The sequence below is a fragment of the Larimichthys crocea genome, chromosome IV, assembly GCF_000972845.2.
Source record: "Larimichthys crocea isolate SSNF chromosome IV, L_crocea_2.0, whole genome shotgun sequence".
NCBI classification, from domain to species: domain Eukaryota; kingdom Metazoa; phylum Chordata; class Actinopteri; family Sciaenidae; genus Larimichthys; species Larimichthys crocea.
This window is the reverse complement of record NC_040014.1, coordinates 380,859-400,426: the sequence shown is the minus strand read 5'-3', so window position 1 is coordinate 400,426 and position 19,568 is coordinate 380,859. Positions and strand designations below refer to the sequence as shown.

The 19,568-nt window shown below is 39.7% G+C and overlaps 1 protein-coding gene across 4 annotated transcripts in view; it reads right to left on the bottom strand.

The window, feature by feature from the left end:
• tnksa (tankyrase, TRF1-interacting ankyrin-related ADP-ribose polymerase a) overlaps positions 1–19,568 on the bottom strand; it is an 82,239-nt gene that overhangs the window by 11,286 nt on the left and 51,385 nt on the right. For all 4 annotated transcript variants that reach the window (XM_027278584.1, XM_019260142.2, XM_027278585.1 and 1 more), the window contains 10 exons: positions 17,769–17,890; positions 17,592–17,683; positions 17,214–17,292; positions 15,891–16,062; positions 15,205–15,284; positions 11,206–11,351; positions 10,927–11,092; positions 5,829–6,048; positions 2,655–2,764; positions 833–1,021 (listed from right to left, as the gene is read on the bottom strand). In XM_027278584.1, the coding sequence (XP_027134385.1) occupies positions 833–1,021; positions 2,655–2,764; positions 5,829–6,048; positions 10,927–11,092; positions 11,206–11,351; positions 15,205–15,284; positions 15,891–16,062; positions 17,214–17,292; positions 17,592–17,683; positions 17,769–17,890 (1,376 nt within the window). The remainder of the gene's footprint in view (positions 1–832; positions 1,022–2,654; positions 2,765–5,828; positions 6,049–10,926; positions 11,093–11,205; positions 11,352–15,204; positions 15,285–15,890; positions 16,063–17,213; positions 17,293–17,591; positions 17,684–17,768; positions 17,891–19,568) is intronic.

The following is a 19,568-nucleotide window of genomic DNA, read 5'->3' as shown; positions in this document are numbered from 1 at the left end:
TTTTTACAATATTTGCACAAATACACAAATATAAAGTTCACGGCTGCAGTGACCACTTATTTCTTCTCTGGTGGTTATCTCAGTGAAAGACACCTGGTACTTTTGCTGGCACTTTCTGAGACAACAGCACTTCGGGTTAGAAATAAATACTTTTCTATCTTTTAAACTTTATCTCTGCTCCCCGACCCGAAACCAATTACACCAAACAACAAACCATCAAATTTCAGGTTAGAGGATTGTTAAATTAAGACAAATGTGAAGCTTCCAGACTGTGCGACTTTTACTAAACTGTGGCCAATGTGCCTACAAATGACAAATACGGTAATTGTTAAACTATTCTTTTAACATTTAGCTAATGAGTGTTTTTTTTCCTCTCAAAAGACTAATTTAGGTCAACAACAAAACATTATCATCTTCATAACATTAACTAAATGAAGGGGCGGGCTGATCCCTCCTTTAAGTTGAACCTGTGATTGTACTTAAAACAAATTTAACATTTTTAATTTAAATTGTCATTGTCATATTAAGTACACAGTGCTTGCAGCATAATTTTTTGTTTTCTCTAAAAATGTGGCAGAATCGTGGGCTATTATAAAAAAAGATCACAAGCTGCAGTGACACATTGTTCTCTCAAACTATGGTACCACAGTCAAACAAGTCGAAACTCAAGGCTTAATAAGTCACCTCATGAGGGTGCGAGGTGTTTGGAAGCTACCTGTTCTGCCATCCACATTTCTGCAAACTTTCTTTATGGTGCTCCATTGTAGGAAGACTTGAGCATGACCCCAGGATATAAAGAAAACACAAGAAATACAAAGAAAGCCTTTCGCACCGTTGCTAAGTCCAGAGGCGTCTGTCCCTCCTGGTTCTTCATGGTGGGATCGGCACCATGGGCCAATAGCAGAGCGCAGAGCTGAGTCCGACCCTTCTGGGCCGCTTCGTGGAGGGGCGTGAATGCCCACTTATCTGTGGCGTTGACGCACGTGTTGTATTTGATCAGCAGGGCGGCTATGTCCACATGCTAGATAGAGAAAAAGATGTAGAAGTGAGGAAGAGGAAGGATGGTGACGGACACGAAGAGAGAAAAAGGATGAAAGAGGAAGAAGAAAAAGCAGAGAGAGATAAAAAATTAGAGGAGGTGGTGAGAGGAGAAAAAAGACAAAAGCAATAAAGCCATATCTCAAGAGAAAATTGCGAAGTGTGGTGAATGAGTGCTATAAAAATCCTGATCAGACAAAATGTAATATGTGGGATGCTCTGGAACAGACATTGTGTGAATTATTAACTCCATCATGATTCTTGTTTTCCCACCGGTCCTTCCTCTCCCACACTTCTTTTCCAGGTCTTTTCCCTTATCGACATCTTAGCATCAAACACAATGTAGCTTGTTTCTGAGTACCAGTGGGTAATGCTTAAGTTTGTACGTGTGGAGTGTGTGTGTGTGTCTCCAAAACGCAAAGCTCATCAATTTTTCATTCAGACATGTGTTTCATGGCTCTTTCAGCAGAAGAATGCTGTCTGACTATAGGGAAAATGTGATTGAGATATAACCAATGACTCCAGATAAAAGAAAACTACATACATACATATAATAATGATCCTAATGCTCGTTTAAATAGAGAATTACTGTCCAATATTACAAACAGAATTTGAAGCATTGACAAGCAGTTTGTCAGTATCAAGTAGTAAGACACAAATTCAGATTTTCTTGTATGAATCTCACATGTGATGTAGATTTTAAGCCTCCAATAATACTTAGATATGTCACCCAAACGTTTAGAAAACTTCACAGCAAGACTGTTTTCAAACTTTTCACGGTTAAAGTACAGAAACGCAGCTTTAGCTACAGACAGCTCACACAGGAGGAAGGTTTATTTCCAATAAGAATCCTAAACAGAACCGGCTCAAGAAATGGAGATACTCTTCATCAGCGTTTCTCTTCCAAATAGTTCCTGTGCTACTTGCGTGAACATGACTACGTATCAGGCTAATATTTAAACTAAATATTACAGGAAATGCAAAGCTCATTTTAAGTTACATTCCTGAAATCTCATAGTTTATTTTCATTCAAACGTTTAAGAACTATGTTGACAGGATAATGTGTTTTCAAACTAATTTGCCCTAAGACGAATGAGGCACAGACAACGAGACAAAAAATGGAAACATTCAAATCTTCATTTGAATGTTTCCATTCCATAAAATGGCCATCACATATTCCCAGAGCCCACGGTGATGTACAGGTATTCAGTTTAAAAGGATACAGGTCAATTTATAATATGCAGATAAAAACATGAAATCTTCATTTCAGCTGTTGGAACCAGTGAATCTTTGGCATTTGTGCTTTTGAAATTAATAACCAATTAGTCGCTTATCCTAATGGCCGCTGATTAATTGTGACTTGATCAAGTAAGAGCTGATTCGGCTGATCGTCTCAGCACTAAGTTTAAGGGTTCACATTTTCTTTACACTTATATAGGATATGAGTTTCATCCTAAAACATACTGCAGCATTACTGAACAAAGCTTGTGAACTTAACTCAAGTCTGTAGTGTGTGTGCTTGTGTGTGTGCATGTGCATGTCTGTGTGTGTGTGCGTGTGTGCATGTGCATGTCTGTGTGTGTGTGTGTGTGTGTGTGTGTGCATGTGTGTCTTACCCCGTACGAAGCAGCATTGTGTAAAGGTATCAGCCCTCCTTTGTCCTGTGCATTCACATCAGCTCCATGCTCCAACAGATACTCTGCTACCTCCAAGTTGTTATAGCCGGCTAGAGAGTGATGCAGGGAGGGGGGAGGTTGTGTGGAAGCGGGACGGAGAGAAAGAAAGATGACGGATGAGACATAAATGGAGAAAAAGAGGAGAAACAAAAATGTAGCCAGGTAATGAGAGAGAAGGATACAGAGAGAAAGATGTGTCAGCCTACATCAGCTGCGGTGTGACAGTGTATAATCATCTCTTCCCTTCACAAGCAAGTACATGAAGGCAGAGGGTGTGTGGGTGTGTGTCTAAGTGGTCAGATCTCTGAAAAAAAATCACAGGCCTTCAAAGTGTTTTTTTATAACAGCCCGTCATGCTGTGAAACATTTTCTAATTGAGATCAACTTTATCATCATATGGAAGCTAGTCAATTCTCTATAAAAATGCATATAAGAAGACAAAGGTTAATTAGCTTCCCCACCAGAAGTCGATTACAACTTTAAAACACTTCAAATCCAAATACATAGCAAAATATTTACTACTGGGGAGTGACATCTTTAACACCACACTTTTACCTAAACTTAAAATCTCTGTAAGGTAAGAATAAATATGTGTTCTGAGTTTGACCAAGAAGAAAGTGTTATTAACCTCCCAGCCAAATTTGAATGATTAAAAAGCGTGTGCGCTGAATGTGCTGAAGCCACGAAGCGATTGAAACGTGTCAGATGAGTTCAGAAAATGACATGACTGACTTTGAAACGCTCTGAGCGAGATTAATTAATCTGTCTCTGCTAGGGGTACAGGTGTATGCTCAGGGTGGCCTCAGTGTGTCATCGAGCCACCCTTTAGGACCGCCCACAAAACTGGTGAAAAACAGTTTTAACCTCTAACTCCACATTTCAGTTATATATCATTTAAAATCTTTGTTTTCAGCAACAATTTTCCAACATATTTAATGTGCTTGAAAGAAATCTCATAATTACCTTTACACAGACTTTAAGCAAGCAAGTAACTGAAGTCATTACAAGGTAATCTTCACATCGTTCATGCCAGATTTGTGCTCATCATTTAACAATACTCATGATTAGCACAAAGATAAAAAAGAAATATCTAAATATAAACGGTTTGAAGAGATTTATGTACTGGGTTTATGCCTGTGAGGTGCTACACTCTATCTCTATATCTTTGTAGGTGATCCAAGGTCATAACAGGATGCTATAGCTACTAGTTTAATATATAGAGTAAACTTTGACCATATGGTCTTTTGAGCTGAAATGAACATGTCCGACAAGTAGAAAATGTGTATTTCCCAAAAAATCAAACCTTTTCTTTAAAAATAAGGCACTAAGAACTAGGTGCCCCGAACGTTTAAAAAAAAAAACTCACTTCATCCAATTTGGACATCCTTTTATTCGGCACACCGTCTTTAACCGCTCCTGTCTAATCACAGCTGAGTCATCTACCATTCAAAAGAAATTGCACACAGCTTGGGAGCGATTCATCTACCGCGATGCTCATTATTCAGTTTTTCCAAATCGCTGCAACCCTGGCCCTTAACAATCACCAGGAAAAGGCAACACGTCTGGCTCTCCGTGCATTTCATAACTAATTTTAAAATCCTGCTGATAACTATTAAGGCACTGCATGACCATTCTCCCAGTTATATTTCAACCATGTTGATCCCTATGAGCCACATCACAGCCTGAGACGCTGAGGCAGCGGTCTCCCGTTTGTTCCGAGTGCTCGCTAAATTGCCAGGGACCATTTCAGTCTGAGCTGTTCAGTTATCATCTCACTATGTCTACTCTGCCATATCCTTGACAGTTTTTACTGTAATTTATCCCATTTAGTTTCTAGAAATGATCTCCTGTATCTCTTCCTTTTTTAGTAAATTGTATTATTTCTGTTTTTCTCTTTGCTTTTACTATTAAACACTTGTTAAAGTCTGTGTAAAGTAAGAATAAATATGTTCTGAGTTTGTCAGACCAAAGAAGAAAGTGTTATTAACCATGCAGCCAAATTTGAATGATTAAAAATATCAACAAGTTTATGAAATTAGGTGTCAAAATCAGGTAAAAATGAGTTCTCAGCTCCAGCTCCACCCACTCGTGGGAGCAGTCAAGCAGAAATTTTGAAGCGACTGAAACGTGTCAGATGAGTTTAAAAAATGACAGGAATAACTTTGAAACACACTGAGCGAGATGAATTAATCTCTATCTCTCTGCTAGGGGTGCAGGGGTATGCTCAGGGTGGCCCCAGTGTGTCATCGAGCCACCCTTTAGGACCGCCCAAAAAAATCCTGGACTGAAAACTGATGAAAAACTGTTTTAACCTCTAACTCCACATTTCAGTAATAGATCATTCAAAGTCTTTTCACACGTTTTCAGCAACTACTTTCCAACATATTTAATGTCTTTTGAAAGAATCTCCGGATCGCCATTACACAGATTTTTTTGTATGGACTGTGCCACTGTTGTCTAGTACTTGGTCATCGTCAGAATTGTTGGGTCTTGGTAAATAATATTATAAAGAGTATGATTAGAAATAATCTATATGAAACATGTCCTGACAGAACTTCAGTTAATGCTATATAAGTAAAATTGAATTGAAAACCATTATTAACTGGCTATCATGCCTATAAAAGCACATGGCTCTGTAATTATGACATAGTGGTCTGGTGGTGACATTAAGGAGCTCATATTCCATGATGATATTAACAATTCAGTGTCCACATAAAACGATTGTGACCAGCCACCTGAATGTATGCTACAACTAATAATTTAAGAATTGCTAAGTAGTTCCAGCCTGACTGTCTATTAAAAAAAGTATTTTTGTCCTCAGGACCTTAGCTGTCTGGAAGTGTTTATTGTCTTGTTCTTGGCACTGCGCTGAGCCAAAATCCCAGGGAGTTGGCTGTTTCTGAGATGCTGCAGCCAGAATGATTGGCACCAGCAAATGTACCATGTCCAGAGAAGCTTAAATCCTTCAAACAGTAACTAAAAACCTCTGACTTTGTCCTTCATTTTAATGTGTCTGCACAGTGAGCTTCACCCACTTCAGAGAGGTGTTTAGTAAATAAAACGACCTGTGAATGTGTGTCTGTGAGCAGATTTTTGTTTCCACATGCATGTTACCTGCGAGGTGCAGAGGTGTTGAGTTGCGTCCCTGTGTATCCCGACAGTTAATGTTGTCGGGGCTACATAGCTTTTGCACCCTTGCCAGGCAGCCTTTCTTGGCGGCATCCAGCAGCGCGGCGTCTCCTCTTAGCAGGTCCTGGATGTCGGTGTCCCCATCCTTCACCAGGTCCAAAGGTGTGTTTCCGTCTCGGTTCTTCTTGGTCGGGTCTGCCCCATGCTGGAGAGAGAAGAGGCCGAAATAGTGGAGGAAAAGAAAGATGGAGAGAGAATGATGTTAAAGAAATGATGTGATCTGCCATGTGTCTATACATACGAACATCAAAAATGCAGACAGTGTTTGTAATGAAAATGCAGAGCATAAAGTATTACAGACTAAAGGCTGGTACAAAACTTAATTTTACAAAATATTCTTCCTCAAAATCCCTTACTGCTTAAACCCCAGTGGAAGGGTTTCACTCAGATGAGGAAGAGACAATGACGAGTGACGAGTGAGAATCGGATGAAGGTAATTCACCAGAGAGAAGAAGAGAGGGAGAGGCAAAGGGAGGGAGAAAGGTGACATCTAGTGAAGTGGAAAACATCACAAACCCTGGAGACTGGGGGGTGCGGGCAGCAGACATTTTCATCACTCAACTGTCTCCTAGGTTAGAGTTCAACTTGTCATTTCATTGGGAGTTTTGAAATCCACTCATTAAAATGTTGCGGGAACACTCCCCTGAGTATCGACTGCTGGCTTGAAACTGTCCGTTATACGTCTCACATGGTTGGCTCATGTGTCTGCCCCACATCTTCATTTCTATTATCTCTTTGCTGCTGATGCAATCACACCCTGACTATTATTTATTCTCTATCCAGGAAAATTAGAAAAGAGACCCATTGAAGAAATAATTGGTACATTTATATAGAAAGAAATGTTGGCTTAGGTACTATTCTAGTGGATTCAGTAAGATTTTCCATTTACAGAACCTGTAAGTTCTCTCTTGTGAAAAATAATCTGGATCATTGGAGGTGACCCATTTAGCATTTTTCATGTTCACCATCTTAGTTCAGCATGTTAACATGCTCATATTATACAATATACTAGTTAGCAGTAAACCCAAAGTTCAGGCTATCTGGACACCATGGATATCTTCACCAAATGTCATGGCAAGCCATCCAATAATTGTTGAGATATTTCAGTTGCAACCGATTGACATTGCCATCCCTAGAGCCACGCTGCTAACATGGCTACAAACACGAACAGAGCTGTATTTATCATGAACAGTGATAACAAAGAAATATATAGAAGCTCACATTGTGACGCACTGCTTAATTGACACGTGCAAGATGATAATACATTCAGCCAAGATCACACCAAGTGCCAAGAAGACAGATTCTCCTGTCATCAAGAGAAATTCAGTCTGTGTTTTTCGCCTCTTTCCTAACAAAGAAAATGCTAATATGCGTAATATGCGTGGATGACTCATACAGAATATCACAGCCTTGGAAGCAAATGCAGCAGAGTTGTACTCTGAGCACAAATTTGACACAAAAAAGGGACAATAGAAAGTTGACTACAAACACAGGAGACAAAAGAAAACCTACTGTCGAACTCTGGAAGAGTTTATTCAGAAAGAGAGAACAGTTACATCCTGAGGCCATGGCAGATTAACACCAAAATGTGGGAACACTGTGTTTCTTGTGTGCATGTGTGAGTTAAAGGGGAAATGAGGGCGCTGCCATGTGTGCACAGGAATCACAAACGCAAGCTCAAAAACCAAACTAAAATTCGGCAGTGTGAGGATTTTCAAACCGGAGTGGAAAAATGCCAAACCTTCCCACCACCTAGAACAATCGATCATCTGTCTGCATTTCCAACCTCTGCCTCCAGACCTCTTATTAAAAGTGTGGCCTCAGGGAGCTTCTGTATCTCTGAACTCCAGGACTGTTTGGAGAGCACTGAATGGGATTTATCTGCACATGAAGCTCCAGCAGGCTTTACACGCCGACATTGAGAAATAAGTTTTGTTTGCTGCTACTGTAACGATAAAGCTAATGACAAGGGGAACGGACCTTGACAGCTGCACAGATATGCTGAATGGAACAACAAAGACAACAAAGACGAGGATGAACAATTGCTTGTGATAAACTCACACCAAGTTAAGTGAGCCTTACGTTGAATGAATACAAACAAAGCTGCTGGGGCAGATGGTGTTCCTGGACATGTGCTAACTGCGTCGCTCTGACCAAGGACAGTCTTCATGAGCATCATAAATATTGCCTTGGAGGTTGCAGGCCATGCAAATTAAAGGAAAAAACAACATAAAGCTGTCTTTAACATAGACTGTTTGAATCTCTGGAACATTGCAGATAAAAAGATACTCAGTTTGTGATAATTATACTGGAGTGCGCCAAGATGTCGGTCCAAAATCTACTACAGGTGTTCAATTCAACCATGCAGTGACTGCTCATGCTCTCTTAGGAAGCATCTGCGTTTTCTAAATGTCTTTACTCATTGTTCAAGTTTTTCTTTGCAACTTGTCTGTAGTAGTCAACTATATACATATTAAAAAGGCCCCTCTTTCCCCCAGTTTGGATCAATATCAGCCTTTGGGGCAATCATGTGTAACAGTATGTCAACCTGCCTTTCACACATACTCTATAATGAAATGTTAAATAATAGATTTTACCTCAGCATTTTCACACCATTACTCTTAGTGAGGTAGCCTTCATAAACTTCATAATTTGTGCCTCAAAGCACTGCTGTGCACCGACTAACCCGAAACACGAGGAAGCCACATGGTCGAGTCCTCTTTTCACTATTAACACACAACTGCACGCTGGGAAACGGTGATAAAAGAAGCGCAGCAAAGACTTTATTTCTTGAAGAAAATGAACACAGCACGTTCCCCTAGTAAAGGCTTATGAATTCCACTGAATCTATGCTGAAAACAGTGGACGGTACTGAAACTACATGACTGCAGAGAGTTGTCTAGTAGTACAGCGTGGTACAAAAAACAGTTTTGGTCTCTATGGCTAATTTCCCTGTTCATGACAACTGTACGGAGTCTGGATTATTATTGCAGACTAATTATTAATTAGAATAATTATTATATCTATTTAACTCACCTGCTCATATTATAGTTAGGCCTAAATGACAGGTGGATGTTATTACAGATGTGTATTTGTTTGGGTACCCAGGAGTTATTCAGCCTGCCTCGGGTCTGCTATCAATTTTTAGATTAGCCAGGAGGTGGAAGAGGCAAGACTACCAACATGGCAACAGCCAGAGCCACAATTTCTGAGCTTTAAAACGGCTCTTCAGAAACCTGTGAGTGACGTTGCGCATACGCTGTCCATTCTTTATACTATGGTGGTGCCATCTTTTGTCTGGATATTAGAAATCTAGCATATCAAGATCCTCCAGTCAGACGCCTCCTCAGACTCCTCATCGCTCTATATGGATGTTGTTTGTTGTTTTCATCTGCTGCAATTTTTAGTCATGATTTATTTGCCAAGTCTGTTTTCATTTCTGTTTTGTCGAAACATCAACTCTTCTCCTCGGTGAAGCATAAAAACATTTTTGCAATGCTGAGTTTTTATTTATTTTCAGCGTTTCCAGTTGGGTCTTGTGCAAATAGCAAATGTGCACAACAACAGGTGGATGGATAACAGAGAACAGCAGGGCGTTCTCACATTTGAGGAGCCAGAAGAAATGTCTAATTTTTCCTTGATAAATTACTTCAACAATAAATTCCCAGAAATACTGTCAGTTCCTTTCAAATCACAGAATGCTGGCCCCCCATGTAGTCACTCAACATTTCTACAGGCTCACCCACACCAGCCTGTACATGTCCTCTGTATAGCTGTACAGTCACACTAGTCAGACTGAGGAAAACAGCTTTTCCCCCAGAGCTGTCACCTTCCAACACACTGCTTCCCCACTGCCCACTGCCATCAACTGCAACTATCATCCCAGCAACTTCACATACACACCTTTCACACTGTCTTTGTCCATTGTTGGTTATAAAATGTTACTACATTTTTTTTATTTTTTTTATTTCCTTAAATGCACCTGACACAGATTGCCCGACACTTAATTTCACTGTGCAATGACGGTGAAGAAATTCTATAATTATAAATCTCGAAGCAACACATTTTCCCTGCAGCTGGTGTGCATTTTCTTTGCCATGTGCATTCATCTGCATGAATTCAACAGTGTTGATTCTAATAATAATTTATGTGCCGCCATATGGCAACAGCACAGTGGTGATGGAGCCTTGTCTGGAGGTGATTATGGTAGAAAAACAAAAGACATTTCAGCTGCGAAACTGTAACATTTCACAGGACTTATTTAGACTCTACGAGATGTGATGATCGGGTACCACACAGCAGATATTTTCAGCCTTGTAGTCTGATTGGTCAGGGTATCCCGACTGCCTGCTTGTGACAGGCCAATTAAAGGGCTCTAATAGGTGTTATTGCAGATCCATACTGTTGATTTATACGATGAGTAACACACAGGGGGCACATGGCGTCTGATGTCATTTGTTACATTAGCAACAGATGATATTGACCAGCTTTCAGGCAGAATGGATTACTGTTTGGGAGTCTGATGTCTTGTAAATGCTTTCCTTTCAAGCTGTATGTAGAAAAGCATAAAGTGTGTGTTTACAGAGTGTTAACGCTGCACCAAGAAAATGGCTTGAGAATTTAAATATTTGAAATCCTGCAGACTTCAACACACCCCGAAGTCCTGCATGGTAACTGTGAACAGCTTGCCAATGTTTGCAAATGTGGCTGGTGCGGTGTTTAATACTAAGAGAGCCAAAAAGAAAACTGAGGAAAACACGTCACACAGCTTTTGTGTCCAGCTTTTTCCAGCAAACAAATATAACTTACTGATTTACTGTCCATTTACAGTCTAAGTAGACAGAGTGAAGGTGATGGCCTCCTGTACTATGACCAACTTTAATTCAGGCTGATAAAGGTGTGTATAGAGTTGCCTTTTGCAGCTTTAAATGTCTGATTTTTATGGCAGTGACAGCCGCTGAGTTGCTCGAAAGCTGAGTAATCAAACAGACTTAGACTTAGGAGATGAAAATACAGGTCTAACCTTGAGCAGCAGTTTGCAGATCTCGTATTTGCCCTTGGCAGCGGCTTCGTGGAGTGGCGTGAACTTCCACAAGTCGGCTACGTTGACCGAGGCTCCGTGTCTGACCAGCAGCTCGGCCACCTCGTAGTGACCGTACGAACAGGCGTTATGGAGGGGAACCAGACCACTGTAAAGGGAAAACAACAGCTTTACACATTTATACATTATTTTTCAGAACTGTGCTATAACTTTCGAATGTAAATGTTCACTCTTATGTCTGGCACAACTTAAGTATCACACCCTTTGTCCTTGGCGTGTACGTCTGCCCCATGGTGCAGCAGGTACTCCACCACTGACACTCTGTTGTAGCCAGCAGCGAAATGCAGGGGAGTGGAGTGTCGTCCCTCCAGGTCTCTACAATTCACATTCTGAGCCGTACACAACGACTGGAAAGAGACCAAGACAAAAGATCAAAATGAATTTCAAATTAAAGAGCTGATCTTCCAAAGAGCCACAAAGAAATAAATCTATTCTCTGCGGGTGCATAACCAATCATGGAGTAATTACAATCAAGATTTATTTCCATAATTGTTTCTATTATTTAGCTTTAAAAAGTTCCTCTGGAGAAAGATTTGATTGAAAGGATCATTTCGAGCGTACAGAGACACAAAAACAGTTTGGTTTTTAATGTTCCAGTGCAATAACAGCATTTCCTTATTGAAGATAAACGATCATTATGAATGATCAAGATCTGAAAAAGACAAAAAGTGAGGAAACCAGACATTTTTTCTGATAAAATCAAATCATTCAGAATTTTGCAGGTTTAGTCTTCGTTTCTTGTCTGAACTCATATTACTGTTATTTGCTCATGATCATAATTACATGAAATTTACTTAGAAGAAATGTATGGCTGAGCTGCTAGCTTCACTGTAGACTCGACTGACAAAATAAATAAATAATTAGGATACGTCTTGTAGGAAATGATGTATCACCCAGACTCTAAAGTTCACAGCATCTTTCTTATTCTCTGAAAAATAAACCCAACGAACTGAAACCGACGTTAAACATGACAACCAGTACTTCTGAGACACAGTAAGAAGCAAGAAACAGAAATAGAGAAAAATATGTCTGTGAAATTAATTATGAGAAAAATAACTTTAGGGAACTGGAGTTATTAATGAAGCTGAGTAAACTGCATGCCTGGTGAAGTGAGGCAGATAACTGCTCTGCCGCTGTAAAATATAAAATAATAGCACTATTTTTCTGTTAATTCAGACCCAATTACACCTGTGTTCAGAACTGAGATGAGACACAGTTGGATGTTTACTTTAAAGTTCATCTCAACCACTTTCTAAGAAGATGTTGTACAGGAAATAAAATGACACATCCTGCTGGCAGACTTATTCCTCATTCTGAAGCCATTATTTCACACTTCATCTGCAGCAAAGTTTCTGTTTATGAACGCTTCTGCACCGAGGTGAGTGGCATTTGAATTCTGCACACAATAAAAATGACATAATTAGTTTTGACTGAATCTGGCGGGTACGATTAAACTTGTAGACACTTGTGGATGGTGTATAGAGACTTTCTGGTGTGGGCATGGATGACATGGGGTCATTTATGGATTGATTCCAGTCTGTGCTGGCGCTTCTTATCGTAGTTATTTATACCAATAATGAGAGACGATTGGGATGCAGCTAAAAAAAATAGTTGATTTTCTGTCTTTTTGCTCAGCTGACATGACAAGAACACTGTGTATCTGCGTGTCTATCTTCACATTCACAGAGTCAAAAGGACTTCATATCAGGCAGCAATATCGGTAATAACCAATGTGGACCTGCAACGTTTTGTCAACTGAAAAAATGAATAGGTTACTATTTAGACCATTGAATAATTGTTTTAGTCAATGTGTAGGGTGAACATGCAAAATATTTGCTTCTCAAAACTGACGATTTGATGCTTTTCTTTTGGCATACACGACAGCAAACAGAACATCTTTGGGTTTTGGCCTGCTGGTCTGACGAAACAAGACATATAGAGACTTCCCCTTGAGCTGTGGGGAATTCTAACAGGTATGGTAATATTTCACATTTTATACAAAATGATTGGTCAATTATAAGAATAAACCTTGCAGCCCTAAACCAACGTGAGTTTAACCTACAGAATATAAAAAATAGTCCTCAAGAGACTAAAACTCCATTTGCACCAGCTATCAAAAACGTTATTATATTAAAGAGATGAATCTCTTTTAAAGGTGCATTAGATAAAGACAACCCCTTAGTCTGCACTCATGAATTAAACATACAATAACTGGTTTTGTTTTGGCCACTAGGGGGCCGGGGAAAGAAGTTGTGAACGCACTAATGACATATCCCCTTTGAAGATGATATATGGGCAGACACACTCTTTACACATCCAGCAGTTGTTGTGTTTCCAACGATCTCTTGATCTCTGGAGCTACTTAATGCTCCACTACATTCACCAGCTAGTCTCTTACTGTGTCTGCATTGGATTTTTACCTTTAGCAGAGTTTTTCTTCTGAATAAGCCGCCTGCTGCGGCATTAAACAATGACATGAAAGCGATGAGAGTGAACAAAAACAGTGAAGTTGCAGGTCAGACAGCTGAACAATGAGCCGAAACTGACAATGAAGCTCTGTGAAGCTAAAAGGAAGTGATCACTCTTTGTAGGTTCATCACTACGAGCGACCCCTTTCACATCACCACACTTTCATTTGATATATTGTTATAATAACAATATCGATACATCATCGTTATCCTACACAGAAAATGTAGCTGTAGCCTCTGTATCATGGAGCACATCATTTTGTATTTACTGCTTTGAATGATGTAGAAAATCTTCCTGAATGACACAATCTGTCTTAGCATCTTAGTCACAGTCTGAACCTCGACATCTCAGCGGGTGACAGGAATCAGCACAGGAACAGTGCAAAGTGTAATTTTTCTTAAAACACCAATCAGTAGCTCAGCCACGTGTGTGTGTGTGTGTGTGTGTCAGGTAAAAAGAGAGTGACAGAAAGCCAGACCAGAGCTCATTGTCTGTTCTGCTACAATCCCCTGCCAACCTGCCAAAGCATCACACTTCAGACACTGACAGACCCTCTTCATCTGGATAACCCCATTACTGTCTGTCTCCACGGGTAAAGACACATTTTCACTTGACACCAAATACTTCTGTCAAATACTTTAGCGGGTCTTCCCGGGTCCTGACATTTGGTGGGTGGTTTTATCCGAGGGATTTTACAGTGCATCATGAGCGCCTACATTTTTAACACGAGTGGGCTCCGGTGCAAATCAAACTGATGGCAGGGGCAGCACGGAGAGGCGCAGACGATGACTGTGATTGTACAGAGTGTAATGGTAGGAAATCTGTGGCCTTTAACAAGAAGAAATGTTTGCAGTTTTACTGAAATCAATGTGGACAACAATACAAAGACATGAACAGAAAACATTTGATAGCCGCCTGACATTTAAAAAAAAATGCCTCCGACCGGGACTCCATAAGAGCAACAAGCACAGTCACAAAGGTCAGAACATTTTGTTCCATTTTCATTTAAACAACTTAAATAAAAAAACCTCTGTGTCGGCAGCAAATTCAATGAGCCAAATTTACATTATGCAACATCATCTTCTGCTGCGTATCACTGCTTCACAGTCATGAATGAAAATCCTTTATTACTGATTAAACAATGAGTTTTTACAGATTTAAGGACAATAAAGTAATATATATCCGTTCAGGCATTTTTAGGGTTTATAAAATTCAGCCTGTGTTCAGTCATGCAGCTGGTCAAGTTTCACACACACTTTCTGGACAGGGTCCCACATAATTTCCGAACCATAATGAGGCAATTAAAAAAGATTTCTGCTCCCTCAGAGCAAATTATTTCCCAGGATTGGTGTCATTACACATACCAAGGCTGCTGAGGTCATGTTCTTTTTCCCCTATGGCCATTTCCATTTTTTAAATTAAGGCAATATTGACTGTTTGAAGGGGAATGAATTGTTTCTTTTCAATAATTTAACCCTTTAATACTCAAACCACTTTAGGTGTGGTCTTGATTACTTTTAAATGTAAACCCATGCAATTGATTTTGACAGAAATCTCTCTAGGATTTATTTAATTGGACTGAAGGTAGAGAGATACTGTATCTAATGTTTCATATGTATACTGCCATGCGGTGCATCTGGAGTATATTTACCACAATGAATATGAATATCTTCTTCATTTTTATGTAACTTATAACTTTCAAATAAGGCTGACAAAGTACAACCAAACTACCTTGACAGTGTCCAGGTCTCCAGCTTTAGCAGCTTCCAGAAGTCTGTAGTCCACATCTGAGTTTCTCACTGGGATGTTCTCTACAGAGCAGAACACACAGGAGAACATTGAAGAAGCATTCATTAAAAGCTTTGCACAAACACATGGTCATGACAGTTAATTTTGCAATTTGCACTTTCATAATAACTGACAGGAGAGAATGACTCATCAAATGTATGTCACCACAAACAGCAGAACATACAACTAAATAACTGATATATATATAATATAAAGCAGTTTCCCCCTTATTTCCACTTTATGCTAACCTAAGCCAACCAGCCGCTATTTATTTAATTAATTATTAATTATTTTATTTATTTAATGTACAGACGTGAAAGTGATCAGCTTTTTCATCCAACTCATCTCAAATACGTCAATATGTACATTTCACACATTATCCCGTTAAAATCGCTGCACTTATCAATAATGTCTGTCACAGTATGAGTTCCAGTCAAAAAAGTCCGGGCTGTTTGTTGATTGGTTGGTTGAATCTTCACCTACAGTCTGAAACTATCAATACGGACCTTTTAAAAACATTTTCACTTAATCCCACTGTTGCTAGCTGGTGCATAGCAACCAAAACACAGCACCTACACATCTGCACACCCAGCCAGCCACCCAACCCACGCACACAAAGGCGGGCCTACCGTTGAGTATTTGTTGAACGGCTTCATTTCCCATTTGAGCAGCAGTAAAGCCCTGCAGTGACACCAGCGAGGCGTCTGCCCCGTATCCTAGCAACAGCCTGCAGGTCTGAAGGTGGCCCGCCAACGCCGCACGGTGCAACGCCGTCTGACCCAGCGTGTCCAGGGCGTTCACCTGCGAACAAAAATACTTTGTGTTATGAAATTTCAGAGGATCTTCAGGTATGACATTTTCCCCCTAAACTGCTTGACTTCTTTAAAAAAAAAAAATCCACCTTTAGATGCTTTCAGAACTCCTACCTGAGTTATTTTTGCTAAAATGGATGTAATGGACCCTCAAATAGCTTCGTTTATTGTAAGCCTGGGTGAATTTTGCTGGCAAAAAACGTTCTATACACTGTTCTATATTTAAATTTGTAAATAAAAGTGACTCTGTGGACTGTGATAAACTTTGTTTACAACTAATAGAAAAAGAATATATGTAAAATATGATCCGGGAAGATTTTTATTCTTATATTACATTACATATAGTGTAGTTTAATAGTAATGTCTAGGTGTCATGTATAGGTAAGAGTGGTCAATATGTATAAACTCTTCACTCACAGTGTTTTTATGGTTTTGATATACATAACTGTCATACGCCAAATATTCTGCAAAGAATCAGCAAATGAAAAGCCTGCAAACCAGACAAAGCAGTCCTGAATATTTCCTGTATATCTATATCTAGATGCTTGTTATGCGCATAATATTAATATGAATATGTACATGCGTCAGTATCAGTAGCGACAGTAACACACTTTTGTCAGTAATGAGATGAGATGAGTCACGACGTTAACTGAATGCACAATGTCTTGTTGATCCTGGTCTGTGTAAACATCAGTGCTCCTTCTACAATAAATTTCAGCCTGTATGCAGAGTATGAAATGGCAGCTCTATAACTAAAGAAGGTCTGACAAACAATTAACCTGATGCTTAATGTTGATATTTCATATAACAGAAACACTGACATTAAAAGGGTATTTTTCTCTTAAGCTGTGTCAGAAAAGGCACATTAAATGTTATAAAGCATTTACTTTGGATAGGCTCTGTACATGGAGACAACAACAAAACAGAAAAAATAAACATTCGTGATATTAATCTATGTGCATGTGTGGATAAGCAGATGCTAGATGGGCACCTGGAGAGCACAGACCTCAAGACAAGGTGTTTCATTTCTACAGTGATGAGGTGGCAAACATTAAAAAATTCATTTTTTGGTTTCTGTTAAAAATATAGAAATGCTGATGGTTGAGGTGATACACGGCATATTTGTGTACAGTGGTTTACCTTGGCACCGTGTTTCTGTAGCACTTCCATAATGTCGTTATGAGCACGTTCTGCTGCCACATGGAGAGGAGTCATGAAGCTAGAGAGAGGCAGAGGCAAGGAGGAGATAAAGGTGAGTGTTCAATGTTGCATTATTTATGTGGTTTCCGTTTTAGATGCAATAAACCTTCAGGAAAACACGATCAGCTAGTGTCCGACTTTGTTTTGGAAATTTTATAAATGATAAGAAACAAAACCAAGACGATGGTGAATCATTACACTTTTTGATTATTAGTACAACATACCACCTACTGGCAGCTTCAGTCCAAAACTACTGAACTCATTTTGCTGAGTTGTATATAAACGTAATAATGAGTCACTCATTTTGTGTGTACTCACTCTTTATTCTTCTCATTCACGCTGGCGCCTTTCCTTAACAGCAGCTCCGTCACTTGTTTCCTCTTTGGGTGGGGCGACGCTACTGCGCAGTGCTAACAGACACAAAGACAAAAAAATTCTTTGCATCTGTCCACCAGTGTGGCAATCTGTGTGTGTGTGTGTGTGTGTTTTTCTTACCAGCGCAGTCTCGTGTGTGTGAGGGTGTTTGAAGTTGATGATCTCCAACGCCAGAGTCTTCTTAGCTTTGGCCATGTCAGCTTCCCGAGCAGCTTGAAGCAGAGAGTGGCCTTTAAACTCATCTGAACACACACACAGAATATCGGCATGTCAGGGACAGAAAACAGCTTTAGCTTTAGTTTTGAACAACATTTGGAGTTGATTTTGTGTTACGAGCACATCCGGCCATAACAATATATTCTTTCACTTGCAGCATACCAAAAAAAGAGAAAGATCACTTCAAAGTTTTTACCAGCGAGCTAATAACCTATGATGCAACAGCCTGTATGCTGGAGATGAAGTGGAAACAAGTGATTATTCCCCCGAGAACTGAAAATTACAAACAACAAACTATTTTGCTCCAAAAGTATTTCAGGCTGCATAAAAGGAGCCTATCCACCAAGCGAGCAGCAGCATTCATGCATTTCTAATCAGACATTTAGATAAACGATATGAACACCACGGAGAGGTTACATCTTCAAGGGAAAGTGTTCAAGAGGGAGACGGCAGAAGAAGCATCTGCAGTTTATTCAAGAGAAACTTTGACCCTCTTAAAATGGAGCAATGTCTATTTTTCTGCTCTCGTCACAGCTAGCCGCCTTAGTGTGGACATGCCCTGTGAACAGTTCAGCCAAAGTGCTAATTTTTTTTTCTTTGATTGATTAATTTGAAGAATTTTTTAGCGGCCTGAAGAGGAGAAAAGTAGTTTGGTAGGTTTACGTGCATGGAGAGTTTGGAGGTTTGCATGTTCTTGCCGTGTCTGCGTGGCTTCTCTCCGGGTACTCCGGCTTCCTTGCACAGTCCAAAGACATGCACTTAACAGGCTACTGCCCATAGGTGTGTGTGAACGCTTGTTCACACACACACTCACTTCTTTAATTTATATTCAGCGTTATGTGCTGAACTATTTCTCAGCCGGGTGCTGTTACTTTGTGGTTGCCTAGCAACCAACCAATAACATTCAATGCTAAGACTCGAGACGTGACAAGCTTATTTCCAAAAACTCAAAACTATTCCTTTAAAATATTACACTTGGTTTACTAAATTTATCTAACTTAGCTTGTATTGCACATCAGTATCCAAGACAACAGGAGCATCAAAGGCTTAATAAATCAAACCTTAACTCTGCACTAATCTTTATTCTCTCACAGTCTGGACTGGTCAGATAATAATTTCCTCCAGGAAAAGAAAAAGGCTGGCACAAAATTTCATCAGTTTCAATTTCATCTATACTTACACCAAACACAAAGACACACACACACACTCTCTAGGTCCAATTAAGCGAATTAGAACTATAAAATATATACCCAAATATGACATAAAATACATATTTTACTATATTTTTACTATAGAGAATAGTCTGATGGTGAAAACAACAATCTTCAGTTTGGCTGCAGGTGTGCATTGTTGTGAAGGGTATACCGTTATTGCAGCAAATGCCCCACTGAGACGCAATTTCAAAGACACGCCTTCATCAAAGAGCAAACAGCAGGAGCAATAGTCCTGCAGATGTACACAGACTTAAGATGGCTTATGACTCATGTAGAATTTGATTTTTGTTTTGATCTGCCTCATTACAAAAGTGCGGCAGCGAGGGAGCTCACTCACTAATTGACTTTCAAAGAGTTGCGGAGAGCTTTCTGGCAGAGACAAAGACTTGGCTTGTCTGCTTTGACTCTGTGGTAGCTGCAGATATAAAGAGATTTATAGAATAGCGGTGCCTTCTTGTGTGTAATTAATTTATCGTACATCAGCCAAACG